General features: G+C 37.3%; 1 protein-coding gene across 2 annotated transcripts in view; it reads left to right on the forward strand.

The window, feature by feature from the left end:
• Nucleotides 1–209: 209 nt before the first annotated feature.
• Nucleotides 210–12,939, forward strand: part of LOC127437228 (anoctamin-3-like) — a 181,882-nt gene continuing 169,152 nt past the window's right edge. For both annotated transcript variants that reach the window (XM_051692036.1, XM_051692037.1), the window contains exon 1: nt 210–380. In XM_051692036.1, the coding sequence (XP_051547996.1) occupies nt 275–380 (106 nt within the window). In that variant the 5' untranslated portion in view covers nt 210–274. The remainder of the gene's footprint in view (nt 381–12,939) is intronic.

The following is a 12,939-nucleotide window of genomic DNA, read 5'->3' on the forward strand; positions in this document are numbered from 1 at the left end:
AGCTCATTGTGCGAGACGCGACGCAACCATAAAATACGTCCGTCTGACGCATAGACCAACTATTTAAAAACAGCTCAGACAAAACACATTTACGTGTCCTCTGTGAACGCCCCCTAACGCGGATGATTCCATCTCCGAGCCCCTGAAGGGTGTCAATCTATCCATCCACCCTCTTACAATACGTAACCATGACAACAGCCCCGGATGGTGGAGCGCGAGGGTAGACAGGTGTTGGTTTGCGCAAAGGAGAGACACGATCGCTCCATACTTTCCCATGTATCCTGCCTTCATTCTCTGCTGTAATCGCGGATCTCTATCGGGAGCCACCATGGTGCATCACTCTGGATCCATACAGTCATTCAAGCAGCTGAAGCTGAAGGGTCAGTGAGCGCTGTTTTTGCGGATGTTTATGCGTGATAACGCGTTTTTGGGGGAAAGTGCTGCTCTGGGCAACTGTAGTTCATGTCTCGGTGTAGAGATCATGTTTTTGGTATGGTCAACTTTATGATAAAGTGTGCTTGGCGCATATCATTTTTCTTCTGGATCCCATCGAAATATAATATCCTTTAAATGAATAGATCATGAGTGCGTGAACTATTTTGTTTATGCGCATTAGATCTGACGAATTTGAATATTTATCACTGGAGAAGTTTTCAGGGATTTCAGAGAACAACATCTACAGTATCTTTATTTAATTCCTTACCAAAAGAATCCTAAAGGATTTCTGTCATAACATGGAACTAATCCTAATGGGATTAAATAAGATGACTTTTACGAATTAAATCAAATGATATATATTTATAATTTGAATAAATATAAGTAAATGTATTAATAAAGTTTTATTCATTTTGTTAAAAATTATGCAGTTCAATTTGCTGTAATTTTCCTATGAAATTTATATGCATAAATCTTAAAAAATAAGCTAATATAGTTTGTGTGTGAGTGTTTGTGTGTGTGTGTGTGTGTGTGTGTGTTATATATATATATATATATATATATATATATATATATATATATATATATATATATATATATATATAATTTTATTATTATTATTATTTTGGTAAAATATTTTTTAAGTATTTTTTTAATGAAAATCTAAATATTGTTTTCAGTTAGTTTCTTTTATATTTTGTCATATTTGTTGTATAAATATATTTATTTTATTCTTGTTTGATCCCGTTGTTAGTTCATTATGATATAAATTCTAAAAGTACTTTGGAAGAAAAACATGACAATGCTTTTTGGGCCCTAATGTGTTGGAAAATACTGATGAATTAAAAAAAAAAAAAAAAAAAATCAGTGGTTTCTTTACATCCTTTGCCTTTTAAAAGTTAATCATCACTGAGGTGACTAATAATTTGGTTTACTTCTGTTTTTCTCTTATGATGTAATGAAACATTGACATACAACTCTCATAAAACTTTCAAAAAATGTAGTAGTATGCCATCTACAGGCTTATTGTTACACTGCAAACATTTAATAGCCTCGTATATCACACAGTGTATGAGAATATATATTTCTATACACTTATGTGATAAAATATTAGTATTTTTAATGACATTCATATGCAAAACTGTTCTGCGTGAAAATCCCAGGAGATCAGCAGTTACAGAAATACTCAAACCAGCCCATCTGGCACCAACAATCATCCATGCAATTATCTAATCAGCCAATCATGTGGCAGCAGTGCATAAAATCATGCAGATATGGGTCAGGAGCTTCAGTTATTGTTCACATCAACCATCAGAATGAGGAAAAAATATTATCTCAGTGATTTGGACTGTGGCATGATTGTTGATGCCAGACGGGCTGGTTTGAGTATTTCTGTAACTGCTGATCTCCTGGGATTTTCACACACAACAGTCTCTAGAATTTACTCAGAATCGTGCTAAAAAACAAAAAACATCCAGTGAGCAGCAGTTCTGTGGATGGAAATGCCTTGTTGATGAGAGAGGTCAACAGAGAATGGCCAGACTGGTTTGAACTGACAAAGTCTACGGTAACTCAGATAACCGCTCTGTACAATTGTGGTGAGAAGAATAGCATCTCAGAATGCTATTCTGAGAAGTGGGTTGGCACTGTTTTGGCGACAGGACGGGGACCTACACAATATTAGGCAGGTGGTTTTAATGTTGTGGCTGTGTGTATATATATATTTACCTCCCTTACCTTTTTCCAAACTTCTGAATTTAAGGCATTTGAACCAGTTTTTTTTTATTTTTTATATTGTTGTTTTTTTGCGCTGCAGTTAATGTTTTCTGCTTAACAGCTTCAAGCTAATGTTCATGAATGCAGTTTTGGTGTTCGCCTTACATCACTGATACTGGCATCTTGACTCTGGTTATGGGAAGCACTTTCCATTGATCCACCTTCATCTTGTTTAATGGGGTCACCACAAACTCTTAAGTGGTTATTTTCCCTATTAAATCAAACTGTGTTGAAAATCGCTACTCTCAGGGTGATTCGACCGAAGTGATGATTTGATTTCCGTGAGATGGAAAAGAAAAAGCCAATTTTCCATGTTTTAGCAGCACACTTGGGATGTAAGAGGAAGCTACTTTTGTGCACTGTTGTGATATTAGAGGCATAAATTATACTTTTTTATAAATGTGTTCAATTCTTGAGTAGGAGATATTAAATACAGCAACACACACTTCTCAGGATGGGGTCAGCGTAAACACAAGTAGTTGAGATCAGAGAAAATATCTCAAAATGTAATTACTAATATTACAGTAAGCTATTCCAGAGATAAAATTGGTTATAAAAGCCTTTTAGGGGAGTTGCATTGACACTCAGTATTTATAATGAATATGAGTGCAGATTGTTCACAGTTCTAGTTTTCTGTCTTGATGCAGCCTATTTTGGGGTCTATCTAATGCTGCTTTCTTCTGTAACTGTTCATCTGCTAAGAGAACCAAAACCTACCCGGGGCGCTGCCTTAGCTTGTTTCTGTCCCAATTCAGCCGTTTGAGGCTGGGCCATTAAATATGTATGTTCTCTTTGTAAAGTGGTTATAAAGGTGTTCATTAACAACTAATACATAATTTACAAATGTATTATAAATCATTTATGTGCAGTAATAGCTACATGTATAAAAATGGCCATTTTCATCTAATACTTGCCAAATAGTAAACATTTGAACTTATATGTTATGAATACTCAATCAAAACACTTATTCATACTGTTTTATATGAATCAAAAACATAAAATGCCATAATTCATGATTTATGTCACAATGTAGCAAAATAGGCTACTATTGTCAGACTAAAATAAGGCATTATGTTATTTTGCGACAGTCTGCTTTGTGTTTATATAGTCTTGACTCAATTGTGTTGTCACTTCCCTTGTCACATTGATGTCAAATGAATTATTTTACCTAGTCCTAGTTACCTAAAGTCCTAAAGCTACTTAAAGTGCAAAAACACTTTTCAGCTTTTCATGCTCTTTCACAGCAGATATCATATAATAAAGCCTGATGACCATTAAACCATACTCAACTTTATGTACAGGTTTATAATGTTGACAACTCCTTAATAAATGCTTCACACTTGTCCACTTTACTTTAAAGTACATTTTCATAGTTTACTAATGTTGAACAAGTGTTATTAAGCATTTATAACATGTGAGGCAAAATGGCTAACCATTTGACAGGTAATGCATGAAAGTCACACTATTTATGCATGTTGTTATAACCATATTTCAATGATTTATTTTAAATAAAGCATTTGTAAATGAATTATTTGTCATTAATAAACCTTTTTATAATCCCTTAACAAAGGGAACATCAATGCAAAGTTTTACCCAGATTTACAAGAATATTTAGTTCGTTATGTAAATTGCACTGAAATGTATTTCTCAAAAAAAAAAAAAAAAAAAAAAATATATATATATAAATTATCTTCCCAGCATCCTTTTTATTTTACCAGAACAGTAAATGAGGTTTCTGTGTTTTTATTTGAACATGTGTTTGAAAACCTTATGGCACACATTTGTTTAGAATGTGACCTTTCATGGCATACTGGACACCATTTTGGCCACAATATACGGTATAAGTACTGTGCACTGTTAATACAGATATTATACTGTATAATAATATCTAAGTCATTTAATGTGATTGCTTCTCTCTCCCTGTTTGCTGGCAGCTGAACAAGCGCTAATTGGAAAGCTTGAACATGTTAACAAATGTAACAGTGGGGTGGGGGTTATGGGGGGTGGTGGATTGTGTGTGTGTGTGTGTGTGGTTGGAGGTGGGGGTGGGGGTGGGGGGTGTCATTGTGCTTAGTTGAGGGTCAGTTCTGCACCACAGAGATACACCTTATTTCAAATAAACTGTTCCTCAATTTATCTCTACATGTAAATTAGAAGCTCATAATATACTAATATGTCAAGCAATTGTTTACAAAGGCAAACAGTTGAAAAACAGCATGGATGGACACATAAACAGGTTTGGTGTAAATGGCTCCTAACACTGTAAAGTATGCAGAAAGTACCACATATTAGTATATAGTCAAAAAGGACTTCTAGACAAATGTGTACTTGTTTCAACCAGCATATTTGCCCAGTCCTTCAGCCTGTTTAATAATTTGTTGGACTGCAATGATTCTGGCCTTCTAGTGTGCTCCACATGCTCACAGGACAGATCCTGTTGTTTATTGAGTCACAGCACAGACGGGCACATTAAGCGTTCTTAAGCATAATGACAGTAGTGCCATTCCACATCCTGTTCTTTTCTCTACACAAAGTGATGCCGTCATGACGACATTAGCTATTGATCTACAAGCGGATGCACAGATTATTGCAGGCATTAGAACTGCTTTAATGACTCATGGTTAATTATTGAGGATTCATGCAGCAGGCCAGGACAGAGTAGAAGTAAAGCTAAAAGGGCTCTGACAGGTGTTTAGTGGAGACTACTTAAGCAAAATGAGCACTAATCATTTAACAGACCCTTTGATCTGAAGTGCCTTCCACTATACTTATTACATGGACAATCCCAGGGATGGTCAAATCAGGAGTGTGATGGATCATGGACCCACTTCCTTCGGGAATCAAACCAGCAACCTTCTGGTTATCATTACTAGTTTGGCATTTAGCCTTAATATGTACATATCAAGGCCTAATGTACATATTTTACACACTAGCCTATCCAATTTTTGTACCATCTGTTTAAATGTACTTAACAATGTGTCCTAACAAGGCATGATGTGACATCAATGATGAGTAATTTGTCCACACTGAACGCAAAACTCTGAAAGACATGACATAAGCTGCATCCCAAATTATATACGTCTGCACTATTCTATGGCAATATGTAGTGTAAGTAATGTGTTTACACTGAAAATGCAATGAAAAGAAGAGTACTAAAAATCAAATATCATGTTTCCAAGTAATGAATGAGGCAATAACAGGATGAAATTGGCATTCTACCTCGTCTCTTCTGTCCCTTCATGATTGGGGGGAGAAAATAATGTAGTTATGTCACATTCGTCTGGCCTACGCCCTGACTATTTCTAAAAACAACAAATGTATCTTATTTAATTAACACCCTAATAGCTTTCCAAATCCATTTGACCTCCTTTATTTTGTGGAGGACAAAAGCGTGAATTTTTGTGCCGTTCTTTTTTTGTATATTGAAAGTAAATGGGGACTGGGGCTGTGAAGCTGCAAATGACTAAAAAGCACCATAAAAGTATCATAAAAGTAGTCTGTATGTCTTGTGCATGATATTCCAAGTCTTTTGTGCCCTGTAAGGAGCAGACTAAAATTTAAATTGTTAGTTAATTGTTAATTAATCAGCCCTTTGCTGTAGGTCTTGAATCAAATATGGCACTATTAGACGCTTTGCATCCAGCCATTGGTTCTCTGGCATCTTGTGACCAAACATCATTAATGTCAAACCTGACGCAGCGCATCTAACAGTGCCATACTCGATTTGAGAGATACTGTATATCCACAGTAAAATGAGTCCTATATTGACAGAACCTGAAAGGCTGCTCAGCAAGGAAGAAGCCACTGCTCCAAAACTGCCGTAAAAAAGCCAGACTACAGTTTGCAAGTGCACACAACGACAAAGATATTACTTTTTTGGAGAAATGTCCTCTGGTCTGATGAAACAAGAATTGAATTGTTTGGCCATAATGACCATCGTTATGTTTGGAGGAAAAAGGGTGAGGCTTGCAAGCCGAAGAACACCATCCCAACCGTGAAGCATGGGGGTGGCAACATCATGTTGTGGGGGTGCTTTGCTGCAGTAGGGACTGGTGCACTTCACAAAATAGATGGCATCATGAGGATGGAAAATTGTGTGGATATATTGAAGCCACATCTCAAGACATCAGCCAGGAAGTTAAAGCTCAGTCGCAAATGGGTCTTCCAAATGAACAATGACCCCGAGCATACCTCCAAAGTTGTGGCAAAATGGTTTAAGGACAACAAAGTCAAGGTACTTGAATGGCCATCACAAAGCCCTGACCTCAGTCCAATAGAAAATTTGTGGTCAGAACTGAAAAAGCATGTGCAAGCAAGGAGGCTTACAAACCTGACTCAGTTACACCAGTTCTGTCTGGAGGAATAGGCCAGAATTCCAGCAACCTATTGTGAGAAGCTTGTGGAAGGCTACCCAAAACGTTTAACCCAAGTTAAACAATTTAAAGGCACTTCTGACCCACAGGGAATGTGATGAAAGAAATAAAAGCTGAAATAAATAATTCTCTCTGCTATTATTCTGACATTTCTCATTCTTTTTGTTTGTTTGTCGGATTTTCTCCCCTTTTATCCCCAATTTGGCATACCCAATTCCCAATGCGCTCTAGGTCCTTGTGGTGGCATAATGACTCGCCTCAATCTGAGTGGCGGAGGACGAATCTCAGTTGCCTCCATGTCTGAGACCGTCAATCTGTGCATCTTATCACGTGGCTTGTTGAGCGCGTTACTGTGGAGATGTAGCGCATGTGAAGGCTCATGCAATTCTCTGCGGCATCCACACACAACTCACCAGGTGCCCCACCGAGAGCGAGAACCACATTATAGCAACCACGAGGAGGTTAACCCAACGTGACTGTATCTACCCTAGAAACCGGGCCAGTTGGTTGCTTAGGAAGCCTGACTGGAGTCACTCAGCACGCCCTGGATTCGAACTTGTGACTCCAGGTGTGGTAGTCAGTGTCTTTAATTGCTGAGCCACCCAGCCCCCCCCGACATTTCATATTCTTAAAATAAAGTAGTGATCCTAACTGACCTAAGACAGGGAATGTTTTCTACAATTAAATGTGAGGAATTGTGAAAAATTGAGTTTAAATATATTTGGCTAAGGTGTATGTAAACTTCTGACTTCAACTGTATAGTGGAAAGAAAGACTGAATGCTGGATTACACTACATGCCTTTAAAGCCGAGCATGAGTTGGTGCTAGTCAGCACTAATCGAAGAAAATTGCGTAGTGTACGATGGGTACCAACTTTGATTTCTTGCCCTCTGTCTATGGTTCCATCTAGCTGGAAGATATCAAACAAGTTTGATATTTTTGAGCCGACTTTTCACGACCACAGAGTAAATCTTGTAGTATATGATGCTGCAAGACTGAAATCTAAAGTCATGTAGTGAGAAGCCAATGGAACTAGAGATCACGGGGCCACAAAGCTCAAGAAATGGAGATTATAAACAAGCACTCAAGTGGAGTTTAACTTTTAACGCCACTCGCCTCGCATTTGCACTCTCTAGATACCATACTGGCTGTATCTTCCCACCCAAGACCACACTCAAGTGCATTTGACAAGTTTCTATCACGATTTGGAACCGAGTAGCAGCAGCAGCAACAACAACAGCAGCCAGCTGTCGTATCTATTTTTGTTTATGTCTGTCATGCAGCTTCTAGAACATGAATTATGAATTTTCATATATTTTGAAGCAGATCAAAACCATTCTATCTAAGAGGAACTACATGTTGAAGAAAATGAGGAAGAAAACAAAAACAAGGAATGAGATCTAAGACCAGAACCAGTGCCTGATAACCAAGATTTCTCAGCTGCTACCACAACCAGTTTGATAACGACTGTACTGTCATCTACAAGCCATCAAACTAGATGTCCGACTCGGTGGAGCAGTAAAAGCTTTTCCAACCACTGCAAAACAAAAAAGCAATAAAGTGAAATATGCCTCAGCAGCAGTGATACTTCAGATGCCTCACCACAGAATTAAAGCTACAAAACATCAGAGTCTCCTTCCAGATCAGAGTCTAGAAGCCATTATGAAGACCTCACAGAGGGAGGGCAGCAGTAAAAGAAACAAATTGCACCATATAGCTGCCTAGCAGCATGCCGATCAAGATTTTTGCCAAGTAGGACATGTATCTGGATCAGCATCCTTGTTCGCCTGGAAAAACATATACCAATTCACTTTTAGGGTTAGTGTTAGGGCCGGGGTTTGGGATTGAGGAATATTACTGTATATCCCACTGATTTTAGGAGTAGTGAATTGTTGGGATTATGGATCAACATGATCACACGGGAAGTCGGCATGCTGTTTCTGAAAGTTCCGGTACCCTAGGATCGGCAACAGTATGCTGATTCACTGACATGCCCTATCTCCCATCGGACATATTTGGAACGGCTCAACAACAATTACTTTCCCTCGTGGAACGACTGTTAGCGTGTTGCGTCAGTTGCATGGGAGCCCACAGTACAATCCCCATTCAAATGAGGAAGTAATCATGTTTGTATAAAGAATCACGAGTGTGATAAGGAGGTTGCATTTTTATCCCTAACATTGCATTTTGTCTCTACTAATGGTTATGGTTAAATTTGGGTTTTGGTTTGGGGTTGGGGGTAGATTAAATAAAATAATTCATTATTTTCATTGTTTTACACCCTGTTCAGCTGAAAACAATTCTTTTTACAACTGGCTTCTGGCGACCTCTCCTGGATATAAATGGATGTCACGCTTGTTTATATGCTCTGAAACACTTAATGCTTTATTTTTTCACTTGCCGAAATTGATGTGCAATCAGGCTGTATGGATAGGGGTTAAAGACAATAACCCTGGGTAACTTCGTTAACGACAGCTCTAAATTGTTGAACCAATGTGGATGTGCGGATGGATGTGCATCTACATCAAAGTTCTCATGAAACAGTCTTCACTAGCTTGTTAATTTTTCCAATGATGCATCAGATTATGGTGAATAATCAGTGAGTTACGTATGTCATTGTATGGGAAACACACCCCTGGATGGGAAGCTCAAACAAAAAGCCATATTTTAATAGCGCCACAGAGACTCAGTGTTTATAGTTTTCAAAGAAGTCAAATTACAAATGGTTTACTTAGTTGTCTCTGCATAGTAGAGAGTTTTGGCGTAGGAAAAATGTATTTTAACATCGAAAAAGCTACACAAGAATATTCTCGGTGGCATGATTAATGGTGGTAATCTTTTTTAACACATTATTTTTTTATATAATTATTCACACCAAATTATTTTGTTAAATCGACAGCCTTAGCCATTGCATAATAATCCTTTCTAAATGTTATATTTTGGTGTCCTATGTGTTTTCAGACGCTGCTCTGGTATTGTCCTTCCACAGATCTGCAAAGAGCCAGTTAAGGAACTGGTGAGGGTCTTGCAGCACCATGATTTATCTAACACGAATATTCATATTATTCAAAATATGACATTATGTCACGCACACAATCCTAAAGCATGCACTCACAGAGATATCAATTTGCTCAATGCTGACAATATTTTATGTATGTATATGCATCCTTGTTGTGACTAGGAGGTACGTGGCTGTTCTGATTAGCTCAAATGTGGTATTTGGCCAGAAAAGTTTGAGAAACACCATCCTAGATTATTTGTTTTGACCACACAATTAGAGCAGTTAGTTCACATTGGATTCTGGCTGTGTGTTAGGGACACTGTGATAGGCCGATCTACTGCAGAGTAGCTAAACAGATTGGACAGACTTGAGGACTTCCTGAGACACAGGCACCTCTCAAACAAAAACACGCTAGTAAGGGGTCAACAATATTAACACCTCAGTACACTAAATCTCATCCAACTTTTCTCCTCATTTGTGTACATGATCAAGCATAAATTTATGCTAGATTAATAGGCAAGATAGGTAGGTTTTATTCTAGATAAACATCCTTTTATAAGAGAGGGCACACTTTCTAACAAAGAGACATGGCTTCTTCCACAGGGGAACTGCAATTTTACTATTTTCTATGTTATAGCATTAGCAAGTGTGTGTGTGTGTGTGTGTGTGTGTGTGTGTGTATGTGTGTGTGTGTGTGTATTTTGCACAACATCCCGTGTGCCACAGGCTTGCCACCTGTCCCGTTACGTAACACACAGATGGGGATGAGAATTGCCTTTGCATCACAGACACCTAGAGAGACGGATTCATTGATTATTTAATATCACATACCTGTGATTCTTAATGAATTACAATTATTCAGTTGGCAGAAAAAAAATAATTCTACATCTGTTATGTGATATACAGTACTTCTGAGTGAATTAGTATAATCAACTCAAAAATATATAGGGCAGGAATTTATTTTATCCATAAGGAATTAATTGGATTGTGAAAAGTGGGCATTATATTGTAGAATGGAGCAGGTGATTGTTGGAGGGGAGGGATTGAAAAAGTCATTTGAAAAAGAAAGTTGTTTCAGAGCTGGAGCAAGTTTTTCCATTTTGATGAAAGATTATGAGGACAAACTTTTTTTTCTTCATTTTGTTCCCCCTTTGGAATAACATGCCCAGACGAGTTGTGCTCAATAAAACCAGGCACATGTATTAAGAAAGTAAATTGGGACAACTTTGATTTTATGTTGACTTGAGAATTCTTGGAAAGTCATGGAACTTTCTATGGCAAATACATATATTTTTCTAGTTATGATCAGCTCTAAAATATTTTTCTGTAAAGAAATTGCTCTTTATGAGTTCCTGTGTGTGAAATGATTTTAAAAATCCTTATCCAATAATTCAAAATGACCAAAAAAGTAATGGAAATGTATTGGTCAAAAGATGTGGGTACCATGCGATTAATACGAACATTGATTAAGTGCTTTTTTTGATCTCAACATGTTTTACATGATAAGAACAGAGTGTAATTTTTTTCTACAAAATGTACGATGCTCTGTCTGTTCTCTGTAAGCCTTCGGTTTGGATACAAGAACATTCCAAGTATTATATGCAATATCTAAGGTCACGTCCACACTAGTACGTTTTCATTTGAAAAGGTTAAGTTAGGGTTAGGGCTTCTTTGAAATTACATTGACTGACGTTTTCCTCCACCGAAAATGTAACATTTAGGACACACTCTTCATTACTGCATACTTTAGAAAACAATGACGTTAGGAAACTGAAGACAGAGTTTCAAAAGAAAAGAGATTAGTGTTGATATGGCTTCAGAGAGCTAACAGTTTGGATTAATTTGTAACAGAATAGTGTTTGTAAGAAACAATAAGTAAGTCAGTTCAAGTGGGACTAATATTCCAGGTGCAATTTAATTATCGGAATGTAATTAATTGTTTAGTGTAGGTTTAATTATTGACTAAGCTCAATACATTGGGTACCATAATTTGTTTATGCTGGTGAAAGCATACACAACGGTAGACATTTAATGTGTTTGTGTGTATGAGTTTTGTGTACTTAGTGGTCAGTTTTATTGCTCAGTGGTTGCTCTTTCATTACTCAGAAGACTTAATGGAGTTTTTAGTTGTTTTGGGCATCAACTTTGTTTGAGATGTTTCTCTTAAAATTAATCAGGATGAATTCAAATAGGCTGAAATGAGACAGTTATTGACATACAGTAAGACTATAGCGTTATAAACATGTGTAACATAGCTCAGGTCTGGGAAGAATTTGATGAGAAATGTTTGAGATCTCTGACTTCTGATTCCAGACTTTGGTATCTGAGCACAGTTTGAGATATTTTGGAGAGTCAGAGAGAAAACACATGTGATATACTGGGGTCTTTTTCTCAGGAGAAACATCTGAGAAGCTGGGTGACTTTAGAGAAATACAGAAATCAAAGGATGGGATACTGTTGGACAGGAATGGACAGAAAGAGAGAAAATGAATGATGCTGTAATCTCCTGTTATTATGTTACAGTGCATCACTGACAGGCTGGTGTAATATGCTGGTGAACTCACTGGTAAATGTGCAATCTGCTACCTACTACACACTAACTTATCTGGTTGGTTAAGATGCAGTTCATGAGCCACTGTCTGAAGCATGGGCTCAGAATGGTGTTCACCAAAATTACCTGCCATAAGCTTCCAGCTGGACTGCAGTGCTCCTCACTGAATGATACCTACTGTATATCATCTTGGTCACAGGAGGGACAACACTCTCTTAAACTACATAGAAAATGAATTAACGACTAACAAAAGCCTTCATTGGCCAAAATCAAAGGACAATGCATCTACGTGTATTTCCTCAGTTAATTCTGGATGACTTCAAGGACTTTAACACTAAAACTTACATTTCATACAAAATCATTTTGTTTAACCATTGACCCTTACACTTACTTAGTTTACTAATTTTAACCACTATTAGTTCTAAACATAAATAACTAATATTGGCATTATATTCATTCATTTTCTGTTGTAGCATAATTTAATGTGCAGCTGTTTTGAAACAACGCCTGTTATGAAAAATAAATTTGACTTGATTTGACTTGATGCAGTGTGATAGACAGCGGTTTCCTACCAGTGATTTTTCAGTTGTAGTGATAGAGTATTTGCTATTTGCCTAGAAATATATTACTTACCTAAATCACTTTGTAATAATACAATGCTTAAGAAAATATTAGTGATTCTTGCATGTTCAAAAAGCCGCTGCTATGGTGTTGTGGGTGGTAGTCAGGGTGATACACACCCACACACACACACACACACACACACACACAAAATGGTTAAGTCTAAATTAACTGGTTTGATT

The sequence above is a fragment of the Myxocyprinus asiaticus genome, chromosome 48 (assembly GCF_019703515.2).
Source record: "Myxocyprinus asiaticus isolate MX2 ecotype Aquarium Trade chromosome 48, UBuf_Myxa_2, whole genome shotgun sequence".
Classification (NCBI taxonomy): domain Eukaryota; kingdom Metazoa; phylum Chordata; class Actinopteri; order Cypriniformes; family Catostomidae; genus Myxocyprinus; species Myxocyprinus asiaticus.